At 32.5% G+C, this 17980-nt stretch overlaps 2 protein-coding genes across 4 annotated transcripts; both read left to right on the top strand.

Moving 5' to 3' along the window:
- Positions 1-317: 317 nt before the first annotated feature.
- LOC125077142 (sodium-coupled monocarboxylate transporter 1-like) lies at positions 318-8425 on the top strand. The gene is made up of 14 exons (XM_047688963.1): positions 318-591; positions 1543-1702; positions 2240-2305; positions 2512-2563; positions 2651-2718; positions 2806-2960; positions 3092-3232; positions 3598-3706; positions 3815-3924; positions 4574-4716; positions 5302-5429; positions 6143-6312; positions 7053-7278; positions 8320-8425. The coding sequence occupies exons 1-14, from the start codon at positions 380-382 to the stop codon at positions 8380-8382; spliced, it is 1803 nt and encodes a 600-aa protein (XP_047544919.1). The 5' UTR covers positions 318-379; the 3' UTR covers positions 8383-8425.
- Positions 8426-9470: 1045 nt separating this feature from the next.
- LOC125077424 (sodium-coupled monocarboxylate transporter 1-like) lies at positions 9471-16266 on the top strand. Of its 3 annotated transcripts, none has more exons than XM_047689381.1 (13): positions 9471-9722; positions 10197-10356; positions 10446-10511; positions 12022-12073; positions 12346-12413; positions 12576-12730; positions 12811-12951; positions 13222-13440; positions 13787-13926; positions 14809-14936; positions 15226-15395; positions 15964-16129; positions 16217-16266. In XM_047689381.1, exons 1-13 carry the CDS (start codon positions 9511-9513, stop codon positions 16250-16252), a joined length of 1713 nt encoding a protein of 570 aa, XP_047545337.1. In that variant the 5' UTR covers positions 9471-9510; the 3' UTR covers positions 16253-16266. The 3 variants fall into 3 exon arrangements, with proteins under 3 accessions (XP_047545337.1, XP_047545347.1, XP_047545356.1); XM_047689400.1 differs by having other exon boundaries at positions 9611-9722; positions 10208-10356; XM_047689391.1 differs by lacking the exon at positions 10446-10511.
- Positions 16267-17980: the final 1714 nt, after the last annotated feature.

Consider the following 17980-nt stretch of genomic DNA (forward strand, 5'->3'; position numbering starts at 1 on the left):
TATTTGTTTTGTTTTATTCTTTACTTTTTTTTTGTCAAATTTAAACCAAATCATAGAACTACCTAAACAGAGTCATGGTACTGATTAGTATTATTCTTATTTAAAAGTAGATTGACAGGAACAGTTTATATGAAACCAAAAATTAGGATGCTTGCCTTGAAATTTAAATATGGATTAGTCAGTTCCCGATTCGGTCCTGGTGGCTATTGAAGGGGTACTCGCAACATCCTCTTTTAAATTGCGAGTTATCGTAATTGTTTCATTGTAACAGATTGAACTTGTATCTCTACTTCATATGCGTACTTGTATATCTAGTAACGTGCCATTTGCGCATAGGAACCCAAATGGTAGAATCTATGACACTGCTAAATTCTTAAAAATGAGTGGATCTGAAAATGTGGCCACAAGCGCGATGTATCAGATGCAAAGATTTACTTGGGTTGATTATGTTGTATTTGTGTTTATGTTGGCAATAAGTGCATTCGTTGGCGTGTATTGGGGATTTTTTAAAAAACAAACGACACAGAATGATTACCTTCTTGGAGGTAGGAACATGAAGGTGATTCCAGTTTCTATGTCATTGGTAGCAAGGTAAGTTGATATGATATGAAATGGTAAAAAATATAAGAACTATTATTTATTATAATATTAAAATTACATTCAAATGAAATATACGCATAAATACTAAAATAATCAAATTATGTTAAATTAATGAAGTGAATATGGTGTACGTGAACGTTTTTTATATAGACGAAATATATAGCGTAATTTACCTCATTTAGGTATTAATCGATATCCTCGGTAGTAAGTGAAGTGCTTTAACCTTAATGTATGACGGAAATCCTGAGGACACACTTGCTTGCCTCTTAGTTTGTCAAGAATGACTTGAAAGAGTAGAGCGAAGAGGTTTTCGCTATTACGGTCTAATAGAACACCTATTGTACAAGTTTATTTAATTCGTCTATCTACCATAAAATAAGGAATAACATTTAAAATATTTATTTAAAAATGGACATAGTGGAAGAAAGACTCCCATATCATTCTAATGACTATGACATTTTATAACAAGTCTGAAAAACGTTCAAAATTTTCGAAGATCTTGGGACAATCGTTACCTAGTCTAAGCAGGAAATTGATGCAAAATTTTATTAGTTAATATTGCTGGATATATGTGTTTAAAATATCTGCGGATCTAGACAATTTACATGATAAAATTTCGGAAAATCTAAAAATGTTTCGTTATGTCACGGCCATAAAAGAATGTCGATAGAAATCTCTTCGACTCGACTCACATTCATTTATCCAAGCCCGTTGTATACTCCTTGAACTATTTTAATTAATATAAATTTCGTATATCTGTTTGATATTAACAGACTACAGGTTCATCTGAATGATCATCATGAAAGTAATGAAGTATTCAATTATGTATGTTTATTATCATGGAAAAGGTTTTTACACTATTCACAATGATGACTATCGCCAGCATTTGCCAGCGATCGTAAAATTTTATAAATTAATTAAATAAAAAATATTTCATTTCAGTTTCGTCTCAGGTATTACGTTGCTGGGATCACCAACCGAAGTATATATGTATGGGACCCAATATGCCTACATCATGGGTGGTATATTACTTATGTCAATCATTATGACTCAGGTTTATTTACCAGTATTTCATGACCTCAAAATTACGTCTAATTATGAGGTAAAAATATATATAATTTTATACAATTAATAATTATTGTAATTTGGCAACAAAAAAATATGAATAATCGATTATAATTCTATTTTAATTTTATGCCATGAATTTGTATCGATAAACTCATTTAAAAGTATTTAAAATACGCATCAGAAAATTTGATCCTGTGTTCCTACAGTTTATTTGCAATAAAACGTGAGTTTCGTTTTATAATGAAGACCATTAAGAGACATTCAGGGTTCTGAATAATCACGTAATATTTATTCAAATTAGCGCGTCTGGATCCAAAAAATGCAAACGTTTTTATTTGTGAAATTTAGATGCACAATGTATTGAGATTTATGGAATTAGGTTTGAATAATTTTTATTTAATCGGTCGACTTTATCAAATTCTCTGAAACACTTTTTAAAAAATTTGAAGCGAAATTTTAAGGATCGCTACCAAGTACGATATGACTTAAGAAACTATATCACACGAGCAAGGTTGACGTTATGGAGCATTGTTTATCACCAGAACTGACTGTAATTCTTACTTTTTTACAGTACTTATCAATGAGGTTCGACAATAGAGTTCGATTGTTTGGATCAATCCTATTCACCTTCACACTGGTGAGATAAATATTTCAATTCATTCTTGTATACTAATTTCGAGCAACTATTGTTAAGACTTATTAAAAAAAATTATAACATTGAGTTATTATCTAACGATTCTGGTAGAGTTAATTAAAAAGAAAGCAAAGCAACAGTCTCAAAAATTGCCTAACATTGTGCTAGGCATTTTTTAGCATATCATGACACTTTGTAATATTTTCCAGATAGGTTGGCTCCCGATAGTAATCTATGTGCCGGCATTGGCTTTTAATCAAGGTGATTATATATATAGGAATATAAACATACAAATATCAATTTAAAAATAGAAGACATTCTAATAAAAAAAAAAAAAACTGTTTTCAGTTACTGGTGTCGACATTCATGTAATTACGCCAATTGTTTGCTTAGTTTGCATTTTTTACACAAGTGCGGTAAGTATCGTGGTACCACATGGTTCTATGGCAGCTGAACGTTCTGATTTTATGTCAATATAACGATCACAATGTACTTTGTCATAGGGTGGCTTGCAAGCTGTTGTATGGACAGATGTTATTCAAATTACGTCAATGGTGGGAGCTATGGCTTTAGTAGCTATTAAGGGAACGATAGATGTTGGTGGTATAGGAACAGTGTGGAATAGAAATATGGAAAGTGGACGGATTGAAGCACCTAAGTAAGACGATTTAATAAGTTTTCTTAATTAATTAATGATTATTTTTGAGGAGGAATCTATTTGGTATTCATGTGAATTTTATTTTTATAACAAAAAATGTATCACCTTGAAAAAGTTATTTAATCATACAGTTGGGACCCTCGCCCTACCGCTCGTCACACTATCTGGAATTTAGTTCTTGGTGGTCTGATTTATTGGCTTCAAGCGAATTCAGTAAATCAAACAATGGTGCAGCGTTACTTGGCCCTGCCAACTTTGCGGGGCGCTAAATGGTAATGGTACAGACATTTCATTTGTATAACAAATAAATGCCAATAAGATAAGGCTTCATTTTCTTTCCTTACCTGACGCCAAATAGCACTAATGAGCACTAGTATTTAGATCATCCTGATGCTAATAGGTATAATATAATTATGGTATGGGTATAATATTTTTATACCATCCTTGACCTTCAAGTTTATGAGCATGGAATTAAAAAAATATATGTTATAAGTAATTTCATGTTCGAAACGGGTTTTTGCTACTCAAGAATCACTAAGAACACAAATATCATTGCTTCCGGCTTAAATTGAGATGTGTCCTACTAACTTGCGTAATTTTTTATTAGGTAATGATGTGGGTAATATTATATTTACAGGGCAGTTGTTCTGTTCTGCATTGGTATATCAATACTGTACTGTTTCTGCTTGTATTGTGGATTACTGATATATGCTCGGTTCTATGATTGTGATCCATTACAAACAAAGGTATGTTTAATATATTAAGTTAATTTAATTTTTTTATCATTATAGTGTTATACATTTAGGTCATGTTTTTTAAAAATATTTAATTTAGATTACTTTATTTTCTTTCAGTTAGCGAAGGCAAAAGATCAGTTGCTACCGCTACTAGTCATGGATGTTCTTGGTGATATACCTGGTCTACCTGGTGTTTTTATTGCTGGAATATTTAGCGCAGCACTTAGGTATTTGAATAGATTCATTATATTAATAGTATCCTGCGTTAGCAAATTATTGTTGTCTATAGTAATGATTATTATAATACTTATTATTAGAAATGAAACCGAAATGATACACATATCTTTTGTAAAGATTATTAGATAATATCTATTAACCTAATGTTCAAGTACTGAACCGTAGCTTTACAGTACCGGCAGTAATACGACCAAAAATGGTTAATAAGTACATATATCCAGTGGTGTAGCTATCTTAGGGCCAGGTGGTGCATTGCACCAGGGCCTCGGAGCTCAGGGGGCCCTCTAACCTAAGCTTTGAAAAGAGAGGGTCAGCCAAATCACCAGCTCCCGAATCTACAAAACTTCGACCCTGCTCACAAGATTTTTTTTTCCTATCTATAATTTTGAAGGGCAATATAAGTTAAAGAAGGGTTGGAAAGGGCTTTTTCTATGCAACGGGGCCCTTGTCCACCTAGCTACGCCACTGCATATATCTACTGAAGATTGGAATAACGCATGTTCCTAATCCTTCTCCAAAGTTGGAAAGAGCAATAAGATAAGCAATGGCACGTTAAAATGTATCATCATCAGTGTAACATCTTACATCAATTTTTTGTGTACCTTAATTTCTGATGATGCATTAATAAGTTCTGTTTAGCTCTTTATCGACAAGTTTGAATTCAATGTCAGCGGTGGTATTGGAAGATTTTTACAAGCCGTTTTACAAGAGGCAACTCTCTGAACGGCAAACTAACTGGCTTTTAAAAGGTGTCGTTATAATGCTGGGAATACTTTGCTTAGGTAATTATTGCGTAAAATACTTTTGGTATTTTTTTACACAGTTTTAATTTTATTGATGACTTTCAATTTTAGCTGTTTTCGTATTTTTATTAGTATTATTGTAACAGTATTGTCGTATTGTGTAGAAGTATATAAAGTTGATATTACCTTATTTGATCTTATCTTTTCATTCAGAAATGGATATATTTGAAGTATAAAGTTAAGTTATTATTACGGCTTTATTGTAACGGCTCGCTAACACGTTAAATTCATTCTCATATCTGAAGCAATTGTGTTAATCCTAAACATTGCTATTAAAATTTCATGTTTAAGTTTGTTTTAAATGCCACAAAAATTTAAATTGCATGGAATATATTATTTATCATTTACGTTAGTAATAAATAACTTCGGCCAATTTTTTTTGTATAGTGCATATCTCATACTTAGAAGGTATTTTCAGAATTCCATATTTAATCGTTAATAAATTGATCATCAATGTAATTAAAATTAAATAATAGTATCTTGCGTTAGTAATAAAATTAAGTTTGTATAGTAATAAGTATTTTTCTTAAAACAATTAAATTTTTCCATGATTTTTGTTTATAGGATTGGTATTTATCGTTGAAAAGATGGGAACTATCTTGCAGCTCACGATGACGCTTGAAGCTATGACAATGGGACCACAACTTGGTGTTTTTTCAATGGGAATCTTAATGCCATGGGTGGATGCTTTGGTAATATGAACATAAATAATAATATTAATACCAAGTTTTATTCACTTAATGTTATAATTAAATTAAGTCATAGTATAACATTGTATCTAATAATGACAAGACAACAAGAGGTAATCAGATGGTAGATTTCTTAATTGTAAGTGCACTTCGTTCTTAAATAAAAGGTTTTATTATGAAAGCCTTAAAATGTATTTTATACGTCCGCACATATTGCTGACTCCGACCGAAAAAAAGCCTCAAAATAGAACAAAGCAAGATTATTAGAGCTACAAATTGTTAAACGGCTGTACAACTGAAATAAAATTTATGTGAAGATTCAGATTTAGCCACAATCAAAGCATCGCACATATCAGAATTTTGGTGTGACCAGACGTAATTATGATTTATCGATTTGTGAGGTAAATTTAATTTATCGATTTCGAAATAATATTGTGTTTAATCCTCCACAACAACACATTCATAAGTATTTGGCTTTAAAAAAATTGATCGCTGGCCGTTTGGCTCGAAAAAAAATACCCGATAAAATATTCAATATCATATGACAGAGATATTTACTCTCAATGGTCCGAGCGGTGTTGGCGGTTAGAGAGGAGTAAAGGATAATGCTATCATTGGATCCAATTATAGCAATAACATTGCATGCATATGCATAAGCATTGTGGTTCGCACAAAATCTTGCCTTTTAATTATTATTATTATTATTTGTCATAAAGGGAGCGTTAGTGGGTGGTATGACCGGACTTGCTGTGATGGCGTGGTGGTGTTTATCAGCACAATTAGCTATTGCGAATGGCCTAATCTATCACCCCCACAAGCCTCTAACAACAGAAGGATGTCAGTATAATTATACTCTTGTCGAAACAGTGTTTCGTCACGAACAGGGGTATGTATCTTTTGATAATATTTATCAGTCTATATTATTATCTATCGTTTTTATATATAACATATTCAATTCCGCAACATAACACTGGATCACAAAAATAAATTAATTTTCTTGTCAAATGTTTATTGGTAGAATACTTAGTTAAACGTGCGGTTGCTACACAAATAAGCGTTTTTTTGTTTTTAATCATCTTTTCATCTTCATCTCAATAAATGTTTATAATTAATTTTAAAGTTGTATCAATAATGTACTTATATTTTTAATGAATTTGAGTTAACATCACGTGAAAATATTCATACTTTTGAAATATTAAATCGAAAGTATCTCTTAAACATGTAGTACGTACTACAAAAAACAACCAAAATCAACACCATTATCTAAAAAGAAATTGCAATTATTATTTGTTAAATAATGAGCCGAGATGGCCCAGTGGTTAGAACGCGTGCATCTTAACCGATGATTTCGGGTTCAAACCAGGCAGGCACCACTGAAATTTCATGTGCTTAATTTGTGTTTATAATTCATCTCGTGCTCGGCGGTGAAGGAAAACATCGTGAGGAAACCTGCATGTGTCTAATTTCAAAGAAATTCTGCCACATGTGTATTCCGCCAACCCGCATTGGAGCAGCGTGGTGGAATATGCTCCAAACCTTCACCTCAAACGGAGAGGAGGCCTTTATCCCAGCAGTGGGACATTTACGGGCTGCTAATGCTAATTTGTTAAATAATTTTTATTTTAGTCAAGAAGTCAGTCCTATTTTACATGTGTCATACATGTGGTATACCCTGGTCGGTGCTGTGATGACGATCATCGTCGGTGTGACAGTCTCTAAAATAAACAGATGGCGAGGTCAAGCCTATGTTCCTCCAGCACCGAAACTTCTCGCACCAATAATACGGAGGCTTTATAGGGATCCACCGCATCCAACTGACGAGCGGTTTATTAGGGCATATGGCTGTGATAAGGTAAAGTGGTTTTAATAACGTAAATTTTATTTTCTGTTTAAGTAGATGACTTGGAGTATCCATGGAGCAGAAGCTACGGCTCCGCTGTAGGACTCTAAAGTCCATTCCACGACACGAGTTACCAAAGAAAATAGCCTTTATGCGTTAAGTGGTTAATGCACGTGATTTTCATTGGTCAAATATTTTTTTTCTATGCTTGATTCGTTTTGCTTATCTCTCGTTGCACACATTAAACAATTTGGTGTGAGTTTTTTCCCTAGGAGTTCAACTCGTCTAATGCACTATGCATAGTATTTATAATTAATTCATCTCGTATTTTGCAGTGAAAGAAAATTTTACAGAAGATTGCAAATCGAATGCATTTCTGCTGCGTATATATTTCATAATGAATAAACTTCTTCCACAATTCTACAACCATACAGAAATAGTATGTAGTTAGTATTGTTGGGTTCCGATGTAGAGTGAGTGAGCTAGTACAATTATAGGCACAAGGGACATAACACCTTAGTTCTCAAGGTTGGTGGCAAATGGCGCATGATATGGATGTAACGAATGTTTAATAATTTTTACCGTGCCAATGTTATGGGTAATGATGACGTACTTGCCATAAGATTCACCTACGAAATTTATAAAAAAACCATCCACACCATCTTCCTAAATGAAGAGTGTGCCTTTGCCCAATAGTGCCAGTATCAAATCAAATCGAAATATTCTATACTAGCTGTGCCCGCGTTCAGCCATTCCAGAGATTAGCCGGAACAAACAGACAGACAGACAGACAAAAATTGTAAAAAATGTTATTTTGGTATATTACCGTGTATACATACATATGCATTTAGTAAAAATGTGTTATTTTAATATTACAAACAGACACTCCGATTTAATTATATGTATAGATTCAAGTGGGCTCATAAAAGCACCTTTGAATCATTACGTTACAGTGTTGAATTAAATTTAACGCTAATAACGGAATATTACTTATACTTTATTCAGTAAGATAATTTACTTAAATAAAAGCTTAGAAAATAATTTTCATTTCAGAATGAAGTTAATTCAACGAACATAAATATGAAACCTATTACCGAGTGCGACGAGATGAGCTGAGGGATAACTGTCAAACAGACAATACGTATTTAATAAATAGTTCGTAATACTTTTGCCTTTTATTTTTCATCCCACGTTGAGGTACATAAAGAATATAAAAATAAACAAATAAACTTAACTTAATTATGCAATATTAAATAATAAATGTCATAAAAAACTGAAATGTTAAATCTTAGTTTTATAATATTTGTAATATCGTAACAACAAACCTCTCTTTTTTCCTTAGATTAAGGAACATTAGGTAAAAATGTAATATCAAAAGTAATAATAATGTGTTCCTTCCGGAATTTAGGTCATGGTAGACAATATCTCTCAAGGACTAGGCAACTTTTAAGAGTTTAGAATATATATGCCACCGAGAAATTGTTAACACCGTTAGATTATAAGCTATCTTGCGAGATAGATTATGATCTAATGGTAACTACTTACAATTTAGCGAATTATTTTTCGGTAGTTTATAATCTATCGAAATAAATTTCTGTTAAATTATATAAACTCTAACCTAACCGAAATATTATGTACTATCGAAATTTTATATGTTTATTGTTAGTTGAATAACCGTTCACAAACTTTCGTCAGTGATATATACAGTGACATATGTGCCATCTTATGTGCATGCAAACATAATAAAATGAATGGCAAATTGGTAACCAAACATGACCTGATAAAGATCCGACGTTACAGACTGTACGGATTTTCAAGGAATGGCGTAGCACTAACATATTAACTTCTAGCTGCTATGGAGAACAATATAAATCAAATCAAATATGGAAACACACAATTTCATTTTAAATTACCCTTAACCCCGAAACTAGGATAACGTCAGAATATGCAGTAACATTTAATAAGCTAGCAACAAGACCGACGAAGTTATGCGTAAATCATGTTTCACAATGCGAATCAACGGAACGTAATAGTACACCTCTAACATCCTTTTACAATAAGACCTTCTGTCCTCACGGGTGTAAGATCTATTTTAATCCAACAGGATGCATTAATAAAGGAACGGACGAAAATAGCACAAAAGGAAAATCGTGGGGTTCAATTGTTAAATTGCCTTCTGCACTAACACTTAGGAATTCGTCAGACGTTAGGGTAAACGTGAACTTTGGAGTAGAAACTCCACTCATGTCTGGTACAGAAAGTGATGTGTCCACAGTTAGGTTATCCTTCCAACATTTCTCATGGATAGATTATTCAATATTCGTTATAATGTTAGGGGTGTGTGGTGGAATAGGTATTTATTTCGGATTTATTAAGAAGCAAACATCAACCAAGGATTATTTGATGGGGGGAAGGAATATGAAATTGGTACCAATTTGTTTTTCTCTAGTAGCTAGGTAAGTTTGAAAATAATAATATGTCCATTGACAACACTAAACTAATGTTTTTCTTTCCAATTTAATTCTGCACATTTATGGCACAGTGCAGCTATTATAATTAAAAATATATATAGGTATATATTTTTAAAAATCACTACATAAAATATGTGCGTAAGAAATGTTTGCTTTAAAAAAATAATGACATATTTATGGTTACGTAATATATCCGATTATAAGAATATACTGTTGTCTTTTACTTAAAATTTGTAAATAATATTGGAGCTGACATACCCTATTAGATTGAACGGGTGTATCTCAATCTAAGTCCGGATCAAACCTAGGAGAAACACTGAGTTTTCATGTGCTTGATTTGTATTTTTACTTTTGTTTCGGGCTCGGCTATCGCAGAAAATATCTATTAGGGTATCTGCATGTGTTATCTTCACATAAATATTGGTTTTTATTTATTTATTAAGAAAATATTCTTTCTAGCTTTATTTCAGGTATATCTTTATTGGGGATACCTACGGAGATTTATTTATACGGTAGTTCATATATTTTCACTATGATCGGAGCCTTTATGATGTGTATTGTTATAACAACCACGTTTATTCCCGTGTTACACGAATTACAACTGACATCAGCATACGAGGTAATTTCGCTAAGAATTTGATTTAATTAAAGTAGATTATTAGTTTCTTTTTGGAAATAGTGTTTTAATATCTTAACATATGTTTTTAGTACTTAGAACTACGCTACGATAAAAGGACAAGAGTGTTTGGATCGATCATATTCAGTGTATATTTGGTAATTGAAACTATTTTATTACATTAAAAATATATTATGAAATTTATCAAAATGGTATCTTATAAGCAAAGAATCGTCATAGGAAAAGATTCAATTTAGTTCATAGTTAGTGCTACTCAATTAAGCTTTATTTGATTTAGTAATAAAGATTCTACTCAGGAGCAGATAAGAAACTTGATGAATTTTATAATTGACTGACATGGACGTCAATGCTTTATCAGACGTAAAAATGTTAATTAATAGATTTTTTTTTTTTTTAAGTAGGTAGGAAATTATAATCATATCGATCTTAATAACTGTTTATTTATCACTGATACAGAGATGGCCCAGTGGCTCGAATGCGTGCATCTTAGTCGATGATTGCGGTTTCAAACCCAGGCAAGCACCACTGAATTTTCATATGCTTAATTTGTGTTTATAATTCATCTCGTACTCGACGGTGAAAGAAAACATCGTAAGGAAACCTGCATGTGTCTAATTTCAACGAAATTCTGCCATATGTGTAACCACCAACTCGCTTTGGAGCAGCGTGGTGGAATATGCTTCAAACCTCCTCCTCAAATGGAGAGGTGGCCTTAGCTCAGCAGTAGGAAATTTACAGGCTGTTATTGTTGTTGATACAGAAATTGGCTTAAAGCGAATAATATTATTAAAACGGACACGTTAAAGTTATGATATCTCGATGCTTAGCAGCTTATCTATACTAATAGTATAAAGAGATAAAGTTTGTGTGTTTGTATTTAGTTGTAATCTATGGAATTAATGAACCAAAATAAAATAAAATCATTCACAGCAAGCTCAATTTTTCCTGAGTTTTCCTAACCTATAGGGTATAGCCTATAGGACATAGTATTTGTATTTATATCAAAACCTTTTCCTTATTAATAAATACCACCCTTGCGAATCGTTAGGAATTAAAATGTCGTTTTACAAAATATTTACCACAACATTATCATACATATTTACTACATATTAGAAATAAATATAAAAGTAAGGAGTAACCTAACTTCAAGTCAGTACATCCTCCCCTGCCCAAAGAGTATGATGTCTATAGTAATTTTCTGCAAAGAATACTATAGTTTACACATAATTTTACATTTAAAGTCTATCTACAAAACAATGGTAAATAAGACGGCGATAATATAATATGAGTTTGTATATAATGTAATTTGATTGAAGAAAAAGAGTAACTTCTGAGTTTCTTGTAGGTTTTCAGCAACATTCAGAAGCACTTACAGTTCAAATTAAATTTATCTTATATGACTTTTCAAAACTGCTATTAAAACCCTACTTGAGTAAAGTACATGATTTTTACAAGTTTTTATTTTACCTAATTATATTATACTGTCATTAAGAATCGAAATTTAAACAAGAGAAAATTGGTAAACCTAATGTTAAATATTTTATTAGTCTTATTCTTGAGATTGATAACTATTTAAATATAACTGCTATATTTATGAAATATACACAGATTTGGGAAGTAATATCAACTGTTCTGTTCTGTTTGCAGATGGCTTGGCTTCCAATTGTAATTTATGTTCCTGCTCTTGCATTTAATCAAGGTACTACAGATTTTGTTTTTAAGTACACAATTCTGTGACCTGTTATATAATAGGGCCAATATCCCAATAACAATGGACAGATATTGTTATATAAATATATTTCCCTCTTACGTAATATAGTTTTGCGTTAGTTATACTGTATTTTATAATCTTTCAATAGATTTGACCAATGGCAAAGTGTGAAATACTTTAAAGCAAAAATTACTTTAGCCGAGCACCAGGTCACAGAATATAACAATCAAAAACATTTCATGAATGTTTCTTATTTACAGTTACAGGTGTGAATATACACATCGTGTCTCCAATCGTGTGCCTTGTTTGTATATTTTATACATGTGTGGTAAGTGTTATTGTTGATACTATTAGAAAAAGACATGCATAATTATGAAATGAAGGGAAAATTTCGTGATGCAAATCAGCACAAAATATTCTCGTCAAAAAGAGTTAAAGCCGGTGCCCAATTTCTAGGCTTTTACTTCTTTTTTGTTTTTTTTTTTCTCAGGGAGGTCTTAAAGCAGTTGTTTGGACTGATGTTATCCAGACAGTTGTTATGATTGGAGCTATGCTTTTAGTGATTATTAAAGGAACTGTAATTGTTGGTGGGGTTGACGAAGTATTCTCTAGAAATTGGGCTACAAACAGATTAGAATTCCCGAGGTAGGTTTATGATTTTACAACCGTCAATCATATATATTCTACGCATATAAATATTTAATAAGTTTTGAATACGATTTTAGTTGCAATTTAGATTTGACAGAACGGCACTCGGTTTGGTCAGTGACGATAGGATCGACATTCTACTGGATCGGCAACATAGCAGTAAATCAGTCTATGATGCAGCGATTTCTGGCTTTGTCAAATGTTAAAATGTCAATAAGGTACGTTTAAAACTTAAATATAAATAAATTTTATATCTCGACAAACTAGAAGTGGAAAACTTTTTCCAAAATTGATAATAAGAAAAATATTTATGCACACTTACAAATGTAATATGTAAAAAAATGACGTCAATACATGTTTTGTTTTACCTTGCACGCTCTCCACAGTAGACAAGTTTATCTTAGAAATCGCCGCCATGTTAGAAATTACTCTATAACATGATTATGTAATTATATGTCGCTATTTTATTTGCTATTTTTTTATTTCAGGGCAGTGTGGGGATTTTTTTCTGGAGTAATTTTAATCGTTTCCATCTGTAGCTATAGCGGCCTTCTAGCTTATGCTAGGTTTAATGAATGCGATCCTTTAAATTCAAAATTGGTACTGGCGAAGGACCAACTTTTGCCATTGTTGGTCATGGACGTGTTAGCGGAATGGAAGGGTATGCCCGGGATATTTGTAGCTGGAGTTTTCAGTGCTGCTTTGAGGTTTGTTTTAGCTTTATTCTTAGACGTAATAAATAAAATAATCAAAATCGTTTATTCTGTCAATCAACGCTCAGCTAAAACTACTGAGTTTAGAGAACTATAATTTAGAACTTAGTTTTACTTTATAGGATAGCCACCCGCTGATAAAAATAATAGGAAATTAAAAATTATGTTAATCTACAACGTCAAATAATAACAATACAATAATAAACTTATTACTGAGTTGCAGCCTTAATTGTTTTTTACATTTGTAACCATTAAAGTTGACACATTTATATAGGTTATTTGTAACAAAATAAATTCGTCCTTTAGTTTTATGTGTATATAATGTAATTGAATATTTCAGCTCGCTTTCTACAGGTTTAAATTCAATGGCTGCCGTTGTACTTGAAGATTTTTGGAAACCATTTTTCCATAAACTCAGTCAAAAACAAACTCAAATACTCGTGAGATCTGTGGTTGTAGTACTTGGCTGCATTTGTGTAGGTAATATGTTAACTTAACAATTTTTTTTTTTATTTGTATTATGAAAATAAAGGAACAAAATGACCTCTCATTGATTATAATATAAGAATAATAAGCCGTTCCTTACACAAATAGCTGTCAATTATTATTGTTGTTGTATGAGTATCGCAATCTTATAATTGAAATCTCTTGTATTTGTAAGTCGATAATTCTAAGGCATGAACACTGATACAAATCAATTCTTTGTATTAATCGAGTTCAGTTTAGACTCATCTCTCAAAATTCTGACTAGTTACAGCCTGGTCGTATGTGTGTGTGTATATATATTTTTTTGTGTCGTACGATCTCAAGAACGAATCAATCGATTGACATTTGCAAGGCACAGCGTTTGGTAGGGTTCATCGATATATAGATCTCATTAGATTTTTGACTTAATCGGCCGTACTATTCGAAATTATTTGAAAATAGAAAACTGAAAAAATTTGCAAACGAAATCGAACGAAGCGTGTGAAAGATATTGCATTTGATTATTAAAAGAACATTTTTTAAGCTATTTTAGGTAGGTGGATCAGCAAATGAGACATAATATTAGTAATGTTTGGCGGTAGAATATATGTTGGGTATTTGGTATTAACTCGGACTGGCTTCTGTAGAGTCAATCGACTGCTTTGCCAAAAGATTCCCAGTAGCAGCCCGATTTATGAAGTTCGCAGTTGTACGCTCCTTGGTCTTGAAAACTACGTGATGTCATTGGGCCTGCAGCTTATCACTCCTGTAGAGTTGAGCGTGTCCCATCGGAATATGAGAGTACAAATGCGAAGGCCGAAATCGGTCAGGTGGATGTTAAAGTATATTTATTTTCCTTTTTAATATGATGTACAAATTCAATTAATTTATTTGTAGGTTTGGTGTTTGTGGTAGAGAAGTTAGGATCAGTCTTACAACTTACCATGAGCCTGTCATCGGCATCAATGGGACCGCTTGCTGGAATATTTCTCATGGGATTATTTTTGCCTTTTATTGATGGAGTGGTCGGTATCCTCGTATAACACAATATGATATAATACAATCTACATGTACTAAAACCTTAAAACAAAACATGTACAACTTGCAGTTATAATATTTTAATTTTTACTTTAAAACTTATTTTTAGACCTTGTCCTTAAATATATACAAATATTAAATAAAAATAGTTACTGCATAAATCTTAACCGTGTGGAATAGCGGCAAGAATGCTAGCTAGATCCTCTGGGCAACAAAAACGAACCAGCGCTCCTGTTAACAGTGGAGGCCAAGTGTTTCAACAGCAAGTGTTTTTAGGGTGCATTGACTGGTGGTATTGCTGGTTTAATAACAGCGTGGTGGGTGGCAGCGCAATCACAATTGGCGCAGGCGAGAGGTTTGCTAACGTTCGTTGAGAAAGAAAGACATACATTCAATTGTACCTATAATTTTGAACCCATGACAATTCTCGAAGATATTACTGAAGGGTAAGAGTGCAGACTACGTTTACTCATTTAGGCTTTAAGGCCTTATTTATAATATACAATTAATCAAGAACAATTTAAAAATATATATTGTCGGTCAAGCTGTTAAATATTAGATGTACTGTAAGTATTATGATTTTAAATGGGTGCAGTATCACTGTAAGTTCCTTGCTATAATATATATTATCTTGCTTTTATTATACGTATCCATGTTGCATTGAGATACAGGCTGATATTCAAAGCTGAGTTTATTTCGCCGGTCCTTCTCGTGTCAGGGTATTTTATTTTTTGAACCGGTGATTGTTTCTAATTTAACAATCAATAAGTAAGTGTAATGCTACTGTATATATTAAACAAAGGAATTTAATTAGATTCGCTTGTATAGTAATGGTAAATTTCTTTTTATTTCGTCTAATAATCATTTATTTCTGTGATGATATTGTTCAATTTAGGTTCTGTTTCAATATAAGCGTAATCATTTTGCAAATTGTATTGTTAGTAAATTTACCTATTGTTTATTGTCTCATTTTATATTATGTGTTTGTATAACAAATTCTTACATTGGTTTCAGGGAGGTGTCATATATTTATAGGATTTCATACTTATGGTTTACGGGTCTTGGTTGCTCGGTGACTGTAATAGTGGCTTGCCTTGTTAGTTTAAGATCATCGAAAAATAAAATTGACCCCAGACTTTTCGCACCATTTCTGAGGTCTTGGTTAACGCACAAATATGAGGTAATAAGTTTTTTCTATTTATTTATAATTAACTTGTAATTTTTAAAAATAAAATAGCAATCAAGTAATAAATTGCATTTATTGCAGGTGGAACATATGGATTTAAAAAGCACTCCGAGCTGATAATAAACATTTTTTATTAGATTAAATAAAAATAATTAAATAAAAAATATATCTTTTTTTCTTCAATTTGTAATTTGATCATATATATACCTTCGAAAATGATTGATTGAATTATAAGCTAAACGAGAGTGGTCGGATAGTAATTACGTAATTATGTTTTTCCGAGTATTATTTTGATTGATTTTGATTTTACTTTTTATTCTGCTCTAAGTTGTGTGAAGTTTTTATCATAAATCCGCATTGCAATTTTTAATTTTAAATCAAGAACATTATTAAGCTATGCACGATATTAGGTACACGTGTATATATATATATATAAATATTTCCGATTTTTTAAAATGCCCATGTTACAGAAATAAATTTTAATCTCGTTACAAAAAAATGATGGAATATGTCATATTACTACGGACTTAGTATTTAATAAAGAAATACAAAATAGCAATTATGCTCAAGTACATTTTCGGCGTTTACTGTTTTCTGTTGTTACTGTATATTTTGTCTTATTTACTTTACTATTTGTCTTAGTCCATTCAGGACTAGGTTCCGCTTTCGTTTTCATAGGCGCCTGATCGTTTTGCCAGGGTTTATTATTTTTAGCTTGTTCGTCATTTTTGTCAGATGTATTTGATTTTATGTACCTTATGCACCTTATCGATTGGACTTGTTTGTTTTGGTGTTTTAATTAGTAAAATTGCTCCTTGAGCCTTTGCGCATTTGCGCATTGAGAATGGCTCCTTGCGCATGCAAACTAAAATGCTTTTTTGAAGTAATTATTGTGTTTCGTTTTTGTGTTTAGGTATCCATTTTTGTTGCTACGAGTAGGGACGATATAAAAGGTCAATTGAAGGGTGACGCCCATTCCTTCAAGAAGACTACATAGGCACCGAGGTTGGTGGTGATCTCCCCCATTAGTCATGCATTCCATTGGCATGTGTCCCACCGTGGCGCATCCCTAAAAAAGGCAACGACTCAGACCCGTCCAATCATAGGCCTATAGCCATCAACTTCTTGTTCTCCAAGGTAATGGAGTCCATTATAAACTGCCAGTTCCTAGGGAACCTAGAGGTGTAGCAGCTGACCGCCAGTACGGTTTCCGTCGGGATCGCTCAGCCGGGGATCTTCTAGTTTACCTTACCTATAGATAGGCGGAAGCAGTTGCGTGCAAAGGGGAACACACAACCACTATGTGGAGTCTCACGTGTAGGAGCCTTAGGTGATATTTGAACATAACGCGTTTAATTTTATTTTCTATATAAAATCTGTCGCTTTTGCTCATAAATTGTAACAGGCGTTAAAGTTTTCCCGAGAAATATTAGCACGGCCGTTGTATAAGGTGTTTTTGGTACTGTCGTCTGCATACGACTTTGATGCCCCAATTTGCCAAAAAGCTGGTTTGCATTTTTTTGCATAATTTCCCGGGAAGCCCCTAAGGAGGAAGCTTCGAATGAAGCGCTTTATGCTATACGCGATCGAAGATCTTCACTTTGTCCAAATTATCTGCTAATGCCTCCACCGTGGACTCAACTGTTTCCATCCACCTATGTATCAGGTAAACTAGAAGATCACCAGTTAGCAAATGAACTCTGATGTGAAATGAACTTGGAAAACAGAATCTTGCATATGTTAAATTAATTTTTAATTGTATTGGCCTATAAGTGGAATGTGTCAGCTTTTGATAATCAAGTAAATCGACTACGACCTCAAATAAGAAAAAATATTACTCATACT

This window comes from Vanessa atalanta, chromosome 1, assembly GCF_905147765.1.
Source record: "Vanessa atalanta chromosome 1, ilVanAtal1.2, whole genome shotgun sequence".
Lineage (NCBI taxonomy): Eukaryota > Metazoa > Arthropoda > Insecta > Lepidoptera > Nymphalidae > Vanessa > Vanessa atalanta.

Bases quoted from the DNA above. Each gene is read 5' to 3' on its own strand.
- LOC125077142 (XM_047688963.1), top strand. From the start codon at position 380: ATGAGTGGATCTGAAAATGTGGCCACAAGCGCGATGTATCAGATGCAA. The intron at 4,717-5,301 runs GTAATTATTGCG...TTTTGTTTATAG, and splicing joins GCTGGGAATACTTTGCTTAG to GATTGGTATTTATCGTTGAA. The intron at 6,313-7,052 runs GTATGTATCTTT...TTTTTATTTTAG, and splicing joins GTGTTTCGTCACGAACAGGG to TCAAGAAGTCAGTCCTATTT.
- LOC125077424 (XM_047689381.1), top strand. From the start codon at position 9,511: ATGTCTGGTACAGAAAGTGATGTGTCCACAGTTAGGTTATCCTTCCAA. The intron at 12,952-13,221 runs GTACGTTTAAAA...TTTTTATTTCAG, and splicing joins AATGTTAAAATGTCAATAAG to GGCAGTGTGGGGATTTTTTT. The intron at 14,937-15,225 runs GTCGGTATCCTC...AAGTGTTTTTAG, and splicing joins TGCCTTTTATTGATGGAGTG to GGTGCATTGACTGGTGGTAT.